The 15,288-nt window shown below is 39.6% G+C and overlaps 1 protein-coding gene across 4 annotated transcripts in view; it reads left to right on the forward strand.

Annotated features, from left to right (window-relative positions):
• LOC127639841 (serine/threonine-protein kinase MARK1-like) overlaps positions 1–15,288 on the forward strand; it is a 77,116-nt gene that overhangs the window by 40,619 nt on the left and 21,209 nt on the right. For all 4 annotated transcript variants that reach the window (XM_052122120.1, XM_052122122.1, XM_052122121.1 and 1 more), the window contains 8 exons: positions 734–799; positions 908–978; positions 3,706–3,762; positions 3,902–4,138; positions 6,212–6,331; positions 7,063–7,162; positions 8,997–9,109; positions 9,201–9,354. In XM_052122120.1, the coding sequence (XP_051978080.1) occupies positions 734–799; positions 908–978; positions 3,706–3,762; positions 3,902–4,138; positions 6,212–6,331; positions 7,063–7,162; positions 8,997–9,109; positions 9,201–9,354 (918 nt within the window). The remainder of the gene's footprint in view (positions 1–733; positions 800–907; positions 979–3,705; positions 3,763–3,901; positions 4,139–6,211; positions 6,332–7,062; positions 7,163–8,996; positions 9,110–9,200; positions 9,355–15,288) is intronic.

Raw genomic sequence — 15,288 nt, forward strand, 5'->3', positions numbered from 1 at the left:
CTAATGGAAGGGAATCACAGGAGAGTCATTCAGACGGGCTGTTTTGCACAATTAGCTGTATAGACGTCTGCCCAGCTCAGCTCTTTCCTGCATCTCACTTACCTACAAAATACTCCCTTTTCACTTCTGTATCGATTAGCATGACAGGCTGTTTCTGACTGGCATACGGGTTCGCATGTTTGTCAGCGCTAGGTGCTGATTGGCCAAGGCTGAGATGGATTTTAAATGAATCAGACCAAAAACTACTATTACCCACCCATCCTGTCAACTTACTCTCTGCCTGCAGATTCCCTTTGTACAACACACATATACATGCCAAAGTTGCTGTGGAGTTGCTGCCTATGTAGTGTTTCAGATCTGTATCTCATGAGGTTCCATGTCAGTTAGCATGCATGCTTAGAAGGATGCTGACTATGTAGACAGTAGACAGCTAGACAGCTCACTAGGGTTTGACATGAGAAGAGCCTCTGTTAGCAGCTTATATCAAGATCATTTATTAGTTAAACATACTATTCATTTAAAAATATATATTTAGAGAAAAGCAAAATGTAAAATTGTTCCACGTGAAACTTTTGTGTAAAAAAATAGAAATCGAAATTCAGTTCATTGTCAAACTTGTACATGTTTGTAGATACACTGTGATCTGTGAAAAAACTAAATGTGTACTGCAAATGTGTTGTCAATACAAAAGCTATCACTAATGTCTCTCTCTCTTGCTCTCTCTCTCCTTCAGTTAAGTTATTTGAAGTCATAGAAACAGAAAAGACACTTTATTTAATAATGGAGTATGCAAGTGGAGGTGAGTTTGATAGATGCTCTCAGGGTGAAATGCATATTTAATATCAATATTAGTGCATGTCATGTTCTGTTACAGATCTCTGAATGTCTGTGTGTTTGTGTGTGTCAGGTGAGGTGTTTGACTACTTAGTTGCACATGGGAGAATGAAGGAGAAAGAAGCTAGGGCCAAGTTTCGCCAGGTGAGATACACTCCTCATACCAGGAACCAGAATTAATGACAATTTTAGTAAATCTTTTTTTATATAGTTACATTTTATAAATGATGCACTTTAACTAGTAGAAATAGTGAGTAAAAGCAATTGTAACTGTCTAATACATAGGCACTTCTGTCTAATAATTACAAATGAAAATGAAATAGATACTTACAAACTATTGGATGAGTAACTACAGTAGTAGCTACAAAGTAAGTACTAGTAACTAACAAATAGTCATTAATATAACTGGAATAAGTACTACAAACTATTGGAATACATAGTCTGAATTAAATTGTTGAACAACAAGATACCAATAGATTTAAATAGCAAACATTGTAGTAAAACAAGTCTCTAGTGAAATAGTTGGGACAATATTTTTATAGTACTGATAAAACTGTTTATAGTAACTATTGGAATAGTCATTAAAAATAAGTAAATCTAATTACTACTATTACTTGTGGAATAGTAACTAGTTGCCAAACAGTACTACTGTGTAATATATGTAAGTACTAGTAACTGATTGAACAGATACTAGTTACCTATGAATATGTGCACCTAATTAATAGTTAGTAAAAGCTGGAATACTTACTGTACTAAGTCAGAATTAAATATCTGTACTCTGGATCCTAATGGAATTCAGAAGCAAACAATGTGCAATTTATTACCAGTAAAAATGTAATAATTACTAGTCACTTTTGGAATAGTGACAAGTTGCAAAGACAATACTAATTAGTTCTGTGGATGGGAACTGAGAACTGATTCTTGTTCAGATCTGGTTCCAGTCTTTAAAAAAATACCGGGATCGTTTGATCTTTGTAACTTTCGGTTCTGTTAACGGTTCTGCGTGCAATTTTCTGTCGATGCGACGGAAACACCGTCCTGATAAATTCTTAACAGTGTTTACATCAGCACATCTCTGCCGCAGTGCTGCCCGCTACTGACTCTACAGCGTAAAACACACAGCTCTACCAGTGTATTTGATTCCCAATTGAACAAGTCTCGAGCTGGCTCTTTTGAATCTACAGCGGGAAACATATGTGCTTATAGTTCCAGTCCCGAAATAATTATTCGAAGGAGCCGGTTCTTTTGAATCTACAGCGCCAAACAAACATCGCTTTCAGTATAGTCCGGTATACATGTGATCATATACTGATGTGCAAGTTACGAATGCCCAACTCGAAATTAAATAAGAACTGTTGAAATCTCACAAGCCTGAAGTATAACATTAGGCTACAAAACACAGTCTAAACGGTTTCTGTTTATTTAACGATAACCTGTGTCTCTTATTTAGCAGCGTATATCTAGCAAACTTTTCAAACCCAGAGTGTGAAAAAGGTCTATTGCCTTTTCTGTGTCGAAATAAAAGCTCTTTGTGAAGTTGAAGTAAATACAACAGCACTTTCAGTGTCAAAATAAAAGCCCTATAATAAAAGATACTTGTCACTATTGGAATAGTACCTACAAGTAAGTGCACCTAATTAATAGTTAGTAAAACTGCAATGGGTACTAGTAAAAATCTGAATACATACTAGTCAGAAGTAAATGTCCATATCCTGGATCCCAATGAAATTCAATAGCAAAAAATTGCTTTTTGTTGTTTCCAGTAACCGTGGAATAATTACTAGTCACTTTAGGAATACATGCAAAAAATGAATAGTAACGAATGAATAGTAACTAGTAATTCATTAAAAAGACACTACTCCGTATTGAAATAGTAAATACAAATAAGTGTACACAATTAATAGTTACTAGTAAAACTGGAATGGTATGTGCAAAAATTTGAATAATTGTCAGAATGAAATATTTGTATCCTGGATCCTAATGGATCCTGCAAAAATTAGCAATTTGTTACTAGTAACAATTGAAATTTTACTAGTATATTTTTGGAATGGTGAAAAGTTGCAACAGTACTATTATACTGAAGAAGCATAAAAAATGTAACAGATAATAGTCACTATTGGAATTGGTGCTAGATTCTAATAAATCATAACTATAATCTAATGAATAGATATTAGCAGCTTAAATATAAAAATTAAGTTCTAGAAATTATAAATAGTAAAACTTCAGCGTTTTAATGATTAAATGATAATACGGCTTGCCATAGGTTTACTCGCAGTGCACATGTGCGCCCCCTAGTGGGTATGGTGTAAATGCAGTGTTTTCAGTGTTTGAAAGCGGTAATTGAATAGATATTAGTGTGATATCATTGGGGTGTGTGTAACTAAACTCCTGGTGTTGTTCAATAATTAATTTGTCATTTTTCGTTGTGCTTTGCTAATGAAGGTAAATAACACATCCGGGCTTCAGTCACTGTTTATTTATTTTTTACGCTGCAGTGGAGCTCATTTAGTCTGATGCTGCGGGAGGTGATTAGTACGAACATTACACCATAGTCTCTTGCTTGTTCTGTCTCTCTCTCTTTGCTATTGTGACATAAAGGCCTGTTCTCTTTCTGTACTTGCCAATGCCATACATGTGTCTCTCTTAGAGGCCGTTCACACCAGATTTATATGATTGAATCTAAGCACCACTAAATAGTACAGATTGAATGCAAGAACATGTCCTGTGTGAACAGCCCCTGACAGTCTGTAATGTGGTATCCTTCTCAGCTTTTCTTGCAGTTATTGTGAAAGGCCTGCTCCTTGGAATAAGCTATACATTGTCATGTAAATGTGATTTGTGTGTGTGTCTGTGTGTGTGTGTGACCTCTAGATTGTGTCTGCAGTGCAATATTGCCATCAGAAGAGAATAGTCCACAGGGATCTCAAGGTGAGACACACACTGAGGTCATGTCAGGTTTGCACACAGTCTAAGCCTGTAGCATTGATCTGATCATTGATCTGATTAAAATAATAGATTACCCAAAAATGAACATTATGTCTCACATTTCTCTCTATGTCTCTTTAAGGCTGAGAACTTGCTGCTAGATGCAGACATGAATATAAAGATTGCAGACTTTGGCTTCAGTAATGAGTTCACTATCGGCAGTAAGTTGGACACGTTCTGTGGCAGTCCTCCATATGCTGCTCCCGAACTCTTCCAGGGAAAGAAGTATGATGGGCCGGAGGTGGACGTCTGGAGTCTGGGGGTCATACTCTACACACTCGTCAGTGGGTCACTTCCCTTTGATGGACAGAATTTGAAGGTAATTTCCTGTAATAACATAAAATAGGCCCTAAATGTAATAAAAATTTGGTATTTAGAGTAACAAAGGCCCTACATTTCATAACAGTGTTGTCCAATATGTAATAAAGTCCTTAAATGTTATTCAATTTGGCCCTAATGTAGGAAAACTTGGTTCTAAATGTAATAAAAATTGGTCATTAAGTAAGCAAAGGCCCTAAATGTAATCAAATGTGCTTATAATTGTAGCAAAGTCTCTAAATGTAATTAAATTGGGCCCTAAATATAATAAAATGTGCTCTTAAATATAATAAAGATCCTAAATGTAATAAAATATGTGGTCCTAAATACAACAGAGGCCCAAAATGTAATAAAATTGGGTCCTAAATGTAATAATATTTTGTCATAAATGTAATAAAAATGTGGTCCCAAATGTAACAAAGACACTAAATATCATAACAATTTGGTCTTAAATGTTATGAAGGCCCTAAATGTAATAACATTGTAGGCCTAAATGTTATGAAGGCCCTAAATGTAATAAACATGTGGTCCTAAATGTTATGCAGGCCCTAAATGTAATAACAATGTAGTCCTAAAAGTTATGAAGGCCCTAAATGTTATAAAAATGTAGTCCTAAATGTTATGAAGGCCCTAAATGTAATAACAATGTAGTCCTAAACGTTATGAAAGCCCTAAATGTTATAAAAATGTAGTCCTAAATGTTATGAAGGCCCTAAATGTAATAGAAATGTGGTCCTAAATGTTATGAAGGCCCTAAATGTAATAAAAACATTTAGTCCTAAATGATATGAAGGCCCTAAATGTAATAACAATATAGTCCTAAAAGTTATGAAGGCCCTAAATGTAGTAAAAATGTAGTCCTAAATGTTATGAAGGCCCTAAATGTAATTAAAAATGTGGTCCTAAAGGTTATGAAGGCCCTAAATGTAATAAAAATGTGGTCCTAAATGTTATGAAGGCCCTAAATGTAATAAAAATGTGGTCCTAAATGTTATGAAGGCCCTAAATGTAATAAAAATGTGGTCCTAAATGTTATGAAGTCCCGAAATGTAATAAAAATGTGGTCCTAAATGTTATGAAGGCCCTAAATGTAATAAAAATGTGGTCCTACATGTTATGAAGACCCTAAATGTAATAAAAATGTGGTCCTACATGTTATGAAGACCCTAAATGTAATAAAAATGTGGTCCTAAAGGTTATGAAGGCCCTAAATGTAATAAAAATGTGGTCCTAAATGTTATGAAGGCCCTAAATGTAATAAAAATGTGGTCCTAAATGTTATGAAGTCCCTAAATGTAATAAAAATGTGGTCCTACATGTTATGAAGACCCTAAATGTAATAAAAATGTGGTCCTAAATGTTATGAAGGCCCTAAATGTAATAAAAATGTGGTCCTAAATGTTATGAAGTCCCTAAATGTAATAAAAATGTGGTCCTACATGTTATGAAGACCCTAAATGTAATACAAATGTGGTCCTAAATGTTATGAAGGCCCTAAATGTAATTACATTTGGCCCTAAGTATAAACTTGGTTCTAAATGTAATACAAAATTGGTCATAAATGAAGCAAAGGCCCTAAATGTAATATTTTACATTTCCCTTTTATTATACTTAGGGGCATATTTAATTACATTTAGGGCCTTCATAACTTTAGGACCACATTTTATTATTACATTTAGGGTCTTTATAACATGTAGGACCAAATGTTTTTATTACATTTAAGTCCCTTAAATACCAGATTTATACCAAACACACTTCAGGTGCATTTGTAATACACATACAAATTATATATATAAAGTTTGTCCTATGTGTATTACAAATGCACCAGAAGTGTGTTTGGTATAAATCTGGTATTTAAGGGACTGTGAGAGTTGAACGTTTTTTTAACTTGACATGCTGACAAAAAATGCGCCACTCATGTTGCGAGATGCTGGAAGAAAACCATGACAAATGCAGAAAATTGTTTCATGTGAATGCGTCTTGAGGCTTCTCATATACACATTGTTTATCAGGTTTCCTTGATTGAAAAATTGTTGTGTTTTAACACTGAACAATGCTGTGGTTGTTCACACAGGAGCTAAGAGAGAGAGTGTTACGAGGGAAGTACCGAATTCCATTCTACATGTCCACAGACTGTGAAAACCTGCTGAAGAAACTGCTGGTGCTGAATCCAGGCAAACGCAGCAGTCTAGAGGTCAGACACACTTCACACACTCATCTCACTGTAGTGTTAGAGTATGTGCTACACCATCATGACTGAATTCATGGGCATGTGACTAATGAATGGGGAGGGAAGCCCTCATGAATGTACAGGGATTGTTTGGCCAAAAAGGAACATTCTGTCATTTTACACACTCTCATGTTGTTCTAAACCACACGTTATTTGTTGTTTCGTTCGTAAAACACAAAAGGAAATGTTATGCAGAATGTTCACTCTGCCCTCTTACATACAGTGAAAGCATATAGTGACCAGCGGCTGTCAAGCTTCAAACATGACAAAAAGCACCATTCAAATAGTCCATAAGTCTTGTATGCTTCATTGCAAGTCTTTTAAAGTTATAAGATAGCTTTGTATGAGATACAGACCGAAATGCAAGTCGTCTCCACTGCCGCAGCTGTCAAATAATTTGTGCTTGTGTATGTTCAAGCCTGGCAAGTCACAAATGGACATTTTTGGGTATTCCTTTAAGTATTGTAACTAATATGTCTGATTTTAGTAGCTTGATTTAACTACATGAACAACATACAGAGATAAAATCCATAATTGAAATTATTTGTCAAATAGACGTTTGGTATTGTTTATTGCGTACTCTTCTGACGTTAGCATTACTTTACCAAATATGTCAGTGGTAAGTGTTCTGATCTAAATTAAAATGGTTTAAATATGATGTGAATGTGCCATTAATATCTGATTCTCTCCATCAGCAAATCATGAAGGATCGCTGGATAAACGTGGCACATGAGGAGGAGGAACTCCAACCCTACACAGAACCAGAACCGGACTTCAATGACACTAAACGCATCGGTCTGTATCCTGCTTTATCTGTGTCTCTATCCTTGCTTTATTTCATGAGCTTTTTGATTTCATACTGAGCTGAATCTCATAAAAGCATGATAAAAGACTAAAAATAACAAAATAAAAATATTTTGCTTAAAAAATATGAAGCCTATTTAAAACAAAATGTTTAATAAACCCACATAAGAAATGTGCACAAATGTGTTTCTACAATGCATGCATATGGAAAATATATGGAGATTAGTATATGCCGATATATCGCTAGACTGATGTATTTGTTATACCAATTAATCAGTGCCGAAAGTTGCTTTTTGGAACAGTCGGTTATGTCTTCATTAACTTCATATCTTGTGAATAATAAATATGAAGAAAAGTATCTGGTAAAATATATTGTATATATACTGCATACGAAACCCTTCATCTGATAATTATATATAGGCTAGAAAAGGCTTAATTTGGTTAATACTTAATATAGAGCATTGGAAGGGAGCCATATCTATGTAATTTCAAAATAAGAGTCCCCAGTGTGTTTTGGGCACGTTTACCGTTAAAAGCCCCACATTATGCACCAAAATCTTATTTGGGTTGGACATTAAACAGCATCTGGACTCTTGTTGTCTGTAAGGAGTAAGGAAAGAATCTAATTTTTTTAACATGCTATAAATCGATTATAAAACTTGCTTTACTGCCTTTTCCATCACCTTAGTTATCGGTATCGCAAAATCCACTATCGGTCGACCTCTAGTTGTTAGCTTCAGGGAGTTTGTGCATGCATGCAAAACCTTCCACTCTTCCAGATTTATTAAGATAACTCAGGATCTGACATACTTGCGGTTGAACAAATCTGAAAACGTTTGTACATATGCAAAATCCAACATTTGTGCATACTTTTAAGATGAAACATGTGGAAAGTTTTGACATGAGGCGCCTTGAAATGTTTTTGACATGTTTCATGAGATTGTGACTTGCACCCGTCCGCATTGTTTTTTTTAATGTAATTTTCTACGTAAACATGCGATAGATAAACATCTTTGACCATTGCAACACATCTTGCTGGTGTTTTTAGTGTCTCACGCCATGAGCAACAAATATTTAGTGCATTCATGTGAAAGTTAAACAAGCAAAATCATACAAGCAAGACTGCTGTTGTTAGATATAACCTATAATACACAATATATAATGCTGTTACTGAATCTGCATGGCTGTGATTCAGCTGTAGTCCGGCTGTTTGTGCATTTCTTCTCTGAAAGCATAAATAGTTCCATAAGAAGTCAAAGAATCAACCATAATTTTGCTCTCACATTTTAGTTTTGAACTAGTGGTGTTCCGTTTGTAAACGAATCAGTGTTTTTAAGTGAACAAATCATTCTCTCAGTTCCATTGTTTCAGTGGTGAACAATGTGTTTTTTATAAATCAGTTGAATGACTCACTCATAACATAAAAGACGCTCATTTGTCGACACCTACTGGAGTTATATGCAATTTCCAACAATGGTCACTGAACGAATTAGCTAAAGGAACCAAAATGAACAATGAATTGAAATTCCCACCACTATTTGGAAAGCCCCGAACACAAGTGGAGTAGTAAAAAAAGAAAAGTGTCCCAGTGCAGTTGGACTGTGAATCAGCAATCCACTGCTCCGCCGTCGCTCGTCCAATCAGATTTGAGGACCAGAATTAACTGTTGTATTAAAGAAGTTAAAGTCAACTTATTTTAGCTCTGTCTATTTCTCACCCGATCTCTCAAATATGAATTTTTAATAAAGAAAAACCCTTGATGCATTTTAAGAAGACTATAAAAGAGTTCCGTATGTATTATCAGACATCTCTGGTCCTCTTTCAGAGTTGATGATCACTATGGGTTTCCCTAAAGATGAGATCATAGAAGCATTAAAGGGGCAGAAGTATGATGAGGTCATGGCCACGTATCTGCTGCTGGGCAGGAAACCCGCTGAGGCAAGTAATCATGAGCATTAGACAGTATCTACTGGAACATTACTTCACACCCACTTTATATTCACCCTGTGTCATTGTTTGCTCATTGCAGTTTGAAGGGAGCGAATCGCTGTCCAGCACAAACCTGTGTCAAAGGTCACGACCCAGTAGCGACCTGAACAACAGTTCCACACAGTCACCTGCACACTCCAAAGTCCAACGCAGCATCTCAGCCACGCAGAAACAGCGACGATTCAGCGATCATGGTGAACACAGACAGAATAACATGAACATTTACTGAATTTTGTAAACATGTAATTCAGGATAACCATGATTTTATGTGGCTAAATGATCAGATTCAAAATATAAACTACACTGAAATACTACTTATATCAAAAAATATCAAACTGACCATATATGTTTGAAGCGGTGAGGACAGCTTTTGTCTCTAAATACTATGAAAATGGGATTATATTAAAGGAATACTTCACCCAAAAATGTAAATCTAAATTTTAGCCGTGATTTTCGGCCTATTTTCTCTTTTAACAAAAAAAAATATATATATTTTACCAAAATTTCAGTGCATCCCAATAACATTCCATAATTGCTATTTTCATTCAAGACTGTCATCATTTATTCACCCTTATGTTATTTCAAAGCTGTATGACTTTGTCTTCCCTGCAACAGAAAAAGGATACGTTAGGCATAATGTTAACCTCAGTTACCAGAAATGTTACTGTAACAGAAACAACACAATATTTGCTGTAAATAGAAGCTCTAGTGTGGAAAAAACCAAAAGCAAAGTGACATTAAATAATACAGGGGTGATACACGGCTAAGTGGAAATGCTAAAGAACACCACGTAACTGTGGTAAAACCAAACTAATTAAACCTGCAGTTATGAAATAATAAAACAACTTTTCCCTCACTTTATGGATGCAATCATTTGTAAAGATGCCGCTGACCTTTACAAAGTCCTTTGCTTGAGTTCAATGACACATTAATTTCACCAGCTCTATTAAAAGTAATTAAAAAAACTTTTAATTTTAAAATCATTTATATTACTACACCAAAAAAAAACTTTTCAAGCCAGTGTGTTCTGACTTTCATTTGAGTTCATTTGGCAAAAATTACTTTTTAAAAATATTTTTTTTGTACAGTTGAAGTCAGAAGTTTACATACAGCTTAGCCAAATATATTTAAACTCAGTTTTTCACAATTCCTGACATTTAATCATAGAAAACGTTCCCTGTCTTAGGTCAGTTAGGATCACTACTTTATTTTAAGGATATGAAAATTATTTATTTCAGCTTTTATTTATTTCATCACATTCCCAGTGGGTCAGAAGTTTACATACACTTTGTTATTATTTGGCAGCATTGCCTTTAAATTGTTTAACTTGGGTCAAACATTTTGGGTAGCCTTCCACAAGCATCTCACAATATGTTGCTGGAATTTTGGCTCGTTCCTCCAGACAGAACTGGTGGAACTGAATCAGGTTTGTAGGCCTCCTTGCTCACACACACTTTTTCAGTTCTGCCCACAAATTTTCTATTGGACTGAGGTCAGGACTTTGAGATGTCCACTCCAATACCTTGAATTTGTTGTGCTTAAGCCATTTTGCCACAACTTTGGAGTTATGTTTGGGGTCATTGTCCATCTGGAAGACCCATTTCAACACAGCTTTAACTTCCTGGCTGATGTCGAGATGTTGCTTCAATGTATCCACATCATTTTCCTTCCTCATGATGGCATCTATTTTGTGAAGTGCACCAGTCCCTTCTGCAGTAAAGCACTCCCACAACATGATGCTGCCACCCCCATGCTTCACGGTTGGGATGGTGTTCTTTGGATCACAAGCCTCACCCTTTTTCCTCCAGACATAATCTTTCCAGGAGCACAGTAGAATTAAATAGCTCTGGTCATGTGACTATTTGCACCACTCATGCAAAAAAGGCTGCACTGCCATTTACAATTGACAACTCTATAATCCTCAAAAATGATTTTAGACCGTTTAATGACTGGCAGGTTCCAGCAATTTCTCCAACTTCTGCACTGGCTAGTGCACTATCAAACAGAGACACTGTGACATAACCTTGGAGACAGCAGCAGGGTTTCCGTTAGCTGGCAATCAGTACTGGCGCTCCCTATATGCATATTTCGCAGTCTGCGTAGGGCACCAGTCCCTTAGGGGGGCACCAGAAACTCCACCTTTACTGGCATGTTATACATTATTCAAGGACCCGGTAGCAGTCACAGAACACAGATGATCACATCACGCTCACACTTTCACTTTGCACCGCACCTCGCAACATTTGTCCCGCCGCGCCTCTTGTTGCTGCAATTATGTTACAAAGTTCCGAGCTCCATCTGTGCTTTGCGGGCATGTTCTACTGCTGTGCTACATTTATCAAATGCTTGGCGCAGGTATCAGCATAATGTCTCCCACCATCTGTTTTCCCTACAGTCAATGCATGTGACATTAGCGGTGCTTGCGTTTTTGAGTCCTGTCGTTCTTTTTAACTTGACACAGTGTCAAAAATGTGCCGGTCCTGTGTGAGACACTGAAGAAATAGTGAGATGTGGTGCAGCAGGTATGGACGTTCGTCCAGTGCGTGTTTACAAAGGAAAACAATGGAAAAACAGAGAAGACGCACACAAAAACATATTTGGTGTGAACACATCCGTTCGCGTATATGTGAATTTCGTGGTTTGCGTGGTGGTTAAAACCACTACTGTATATTATGACACCAAAAAAAGAGTTTTCGAGACAATGTGTTCAGCATTCCATTTTCAGCCATGAATTTAAATGTTGGCATGTTACTACAATTGTAAAGATCAATTTATCCAGGCTCTTTGTTTCTAATCTGACACAGTTTGACTAGGGTTCCCATAAACATGGAAAACCTGTAAAGATCAGGGAAATTGTAAAATTGTGTTTTCCATGCCTAGAAAACTAATAAAAAATTTGTTTTATTTAAATCTCAAAAGTCATGGAAGTCTTGAGTGAAAATATATTTTTCTGCTTTTCTCTGCTCTAAAATATTTTATGAGCTTGATTAGATATTGCTCTTGTGTAGAGAAAAAATTGCATGCCATAGTGATATATGATTTGAATCATTCTTGTTAGTTCTTTTTAATCAATGAATCCCTACCATTTTTTTTTTAATATAAAAATGTATTCAATAACAGAGTTGAACGCAGTGTAACAGGGTTGCATGGACACATTTATTTTGCTGGTCGACCTTACAGATGTGCAAAGCACAAAATAGTAAAGAAATAATTTATTTGTCCACAAAACGTCTAGGTTACGGATGTAACCTCTGTTCCCTAATGGAGGGAACGAGACGTTGTGTCGAAGAAGCGACTCTAGGGGTCTCTCTTGAGTGCCGAATATGCCTCTGATCTATGAAAAAAAGCCAATGGGAATTAGGCAGACAGTATTTGCATACCCCACCCTGGACATACGGGTATAAAAGTGGGCAAATACGTTGAGTTCATTCAGGAATTTTCTGAGGAGCCGGAATGGTCCGGCCACTACAGTGGCTCGGCTAAGCGTTTTCAGGGAATGGAGGTTACATCTGTAACATAGACGTTCCCCGTCTGTCGCTCAATTCGAAGTTGTGGCGAAGAAGCGACACTAGGCGACCGTGTACGTGTACTGCTGACACAAGAGCGGGCAGGTATATTTACGTGCAAAGGCGACCAGTTGTGTCAGACTGCACGCACCCTTCCCCAATGCCCCATAAAAGATGTCGGAACCCTTTTGGTTACCCTAAACAGGGGAACAAGCCTAGCCGGGCCTCTTTTCTCTCTATGTTTCTCACATAGAGCCAAAGCAGCTGGGGCCCTTACACGCATCGTGGGAAGGGGGTCTTACCCAGTTTCCTATTCTTTCAGGGGGAAAAGACCCTGTGGAGACCACACCTGCCCAGGAACGGGAAGGTAAGTGGCAAAATACATCACATGGGCTCCTCAGGTCACATGTGGAAAAATGGCGCAGTGGTAGATCCAGCCTCAATGGAGGGGGAGTTGCTACAGCACGGCAACCGGAGGGCAGCTGGAACTGCCTAAGGGAAACGCGGGTCCACTCGCAAGGGGACCGTACCGCAGAATATACACACAGGAGGAGTCCGCGCAGGAGTCCGGACCTGTGGAGCACCTATTCCAGTACGGGTAGATTAATACCCGTAGTGGACTGGGTCAGCGAATTCCTCTGCCGAATTGCAGACCAATAGGGCTAGGGAGGAAAGTGCGCAAGGTGCAAGCGATCCACCCGGTCAGTTCTACCGGCTCGGACCTGAGAAGACACGGGACGATACTAACTCAACCCTGAGATTGTAAAATCTCGCAAAGGTATTAGGTATTGCCCAACCCGCTGCTCTACATATGTATGCCAGGGAGGTGCCCCTGGCCAGTGCCCACAAGAATGCAACACTCCACCCAGTGGGAGAGCCTCTGTTTGGAGACAGCGTTCCCTTTCCGCTGTCGGCCAAAGCAGACAAAGAGCTGCTCAGAACGTCTAAAGCTCTGTGTGTGGTCCAAGTAGGTACGCAAAGCACGTACCGGACATAGCAACGAAGGGGCTAGGTCTGCCTCCTCCTTGGGCAGCGCTTGCAGGTTCACCACCTGGTCTCTGAATGGCATGGTAGGAACCTTGGGCACATAGCCCGGTCGCAGTCTTAGGATCACATGGGTGTCTGCCGGACCGAACTCCAGGCAGGCGTCGCTAACAGAGAATGCTCGCAGGTCCCCGACCCTCTTGATGGAGGCGCAAGGTCTGTCCAGGGTTTGAACATTTGGCGGCAGGCGGGGGTGTTTGTTACCCGGCGCGTGCCGTGGCGCCATGCTCATCTCGGGACTCGAGTCTGAAGACAGTGCTGAAGCGGTCTCATATGCATCAACCACAGCGGCGCGACCGCCGCGGAGGATGCCATATGCCCCAAGAGCCTCTGGAAAAGTTTTAAAGGGACCGTTGCGCCTGACCTGAAGGTGGCGAGGCAGTCCAGCACATCCAGACTGAGTCTAACTCCATGCCGAGAAAAGAGAAACTCTGAACCAGGGTGAGTTTTGCAGACGTCAGCTCATCATGCTCCACATCAGGCTGTGAGCGGCGCGGAGCCCCCTGGAACCAGTCATCCAACCGCGATGGCTGTGGGGAGGTTGGAGGGTTTCAGTCCAGCCCCACGCTGGCGGCGTCCCGGGCAAGCATATCGGACATCTGCGCGTCGGCCTCTGTCTGGGCATGCAGCCCCGAGGGCGGCAGCCCAGGGGAGTCCTCAGCAGCAAGCTCATCCACCTTGAGCTCTAGAGGATAGGCAGACTGGCTGTAATGCGAGCCGCTGTTGCCTGAGCACGGAGGGGAGTCAACGAGTGTGCCGGGGGGCGGGTGGTCCGAGGGGGCGTACCCAGCGGAGCTGCACCCACTGCCGTCCCCAGATCGCCTCCATCGCCAGCCACACCGTCCTCAATCCCGTGGGAAGAAGGAGCAATGCAGCGACCGCAACGTTGCCATGGTCATGCTCTCGCAGTGAGAACATCAACCATCCACAAACGCTGCCTCGGTGTGATCGCAACCCAGACACACGAGACAACGTTGCCATGGTCATGCTCTCGCAGTGAGAACATCAACCATCCACAAACGCTGCCTCGGTGTGATCGCAACCCAGACACACGAGACAACGCCTGTGGCCGTCTGAAGCGGAGAGCACTCTACCGCATCCAGGAACTACGCAGGGGCGGAAGGGTATCTTTATAAAGACGCGTCCTGAAAAGGACGTTCAACACCAGCTGCGTATTTGCTCTTTTAGAGGAAATAACTCTTTCAGAGAAAATCACTCTTTTATAACTCTTTGAGTTTCTTGTGCAGTCGAAGCGCCCAGGGGCAAACTGCACTGCCCTGCAGAGAAGGAGAAAGCCGCTGTAATGCGCCGTCGAATCCAACAGGCAAGCGTCAGAGGAAAATAGGAACAGGTGTGTGACACGAAGCTGACTGTAACACGACCATCGGCTCCGAATAAGATTTCTGAATGAACTCGACGTATTTGCCCGCTTTTATACCCGTATGTCCAGGGCGGGGTATGCAAATACTGTCTGCCTAATTCCCATTGGCCTTTTTTCATAGATCAGAGGCATATTCAGCGCTCAAGAGAGACCCCTAGTGTCGCTTCTTCGACATAACGTCGAAGTGAGCGACAGAC

The sequence above is a fragment of the Xyrauchen texanus genome, chromosome 48 (genome assembly GCF_025860055.1).
Source record: "Xyrauchen texanus isolate HMW12.3.18 chromosome 48, RBS_HiC_50CHRs, whole genome shotgun sequence".
NCBI classification, from domain to species: domain Eukaryota; kingdom Metazoa; phylum Chordata; class Actinopteri; order Cypriniformes; family Catostomidae; genus Xyrauchen; species Xyrauchen texanus.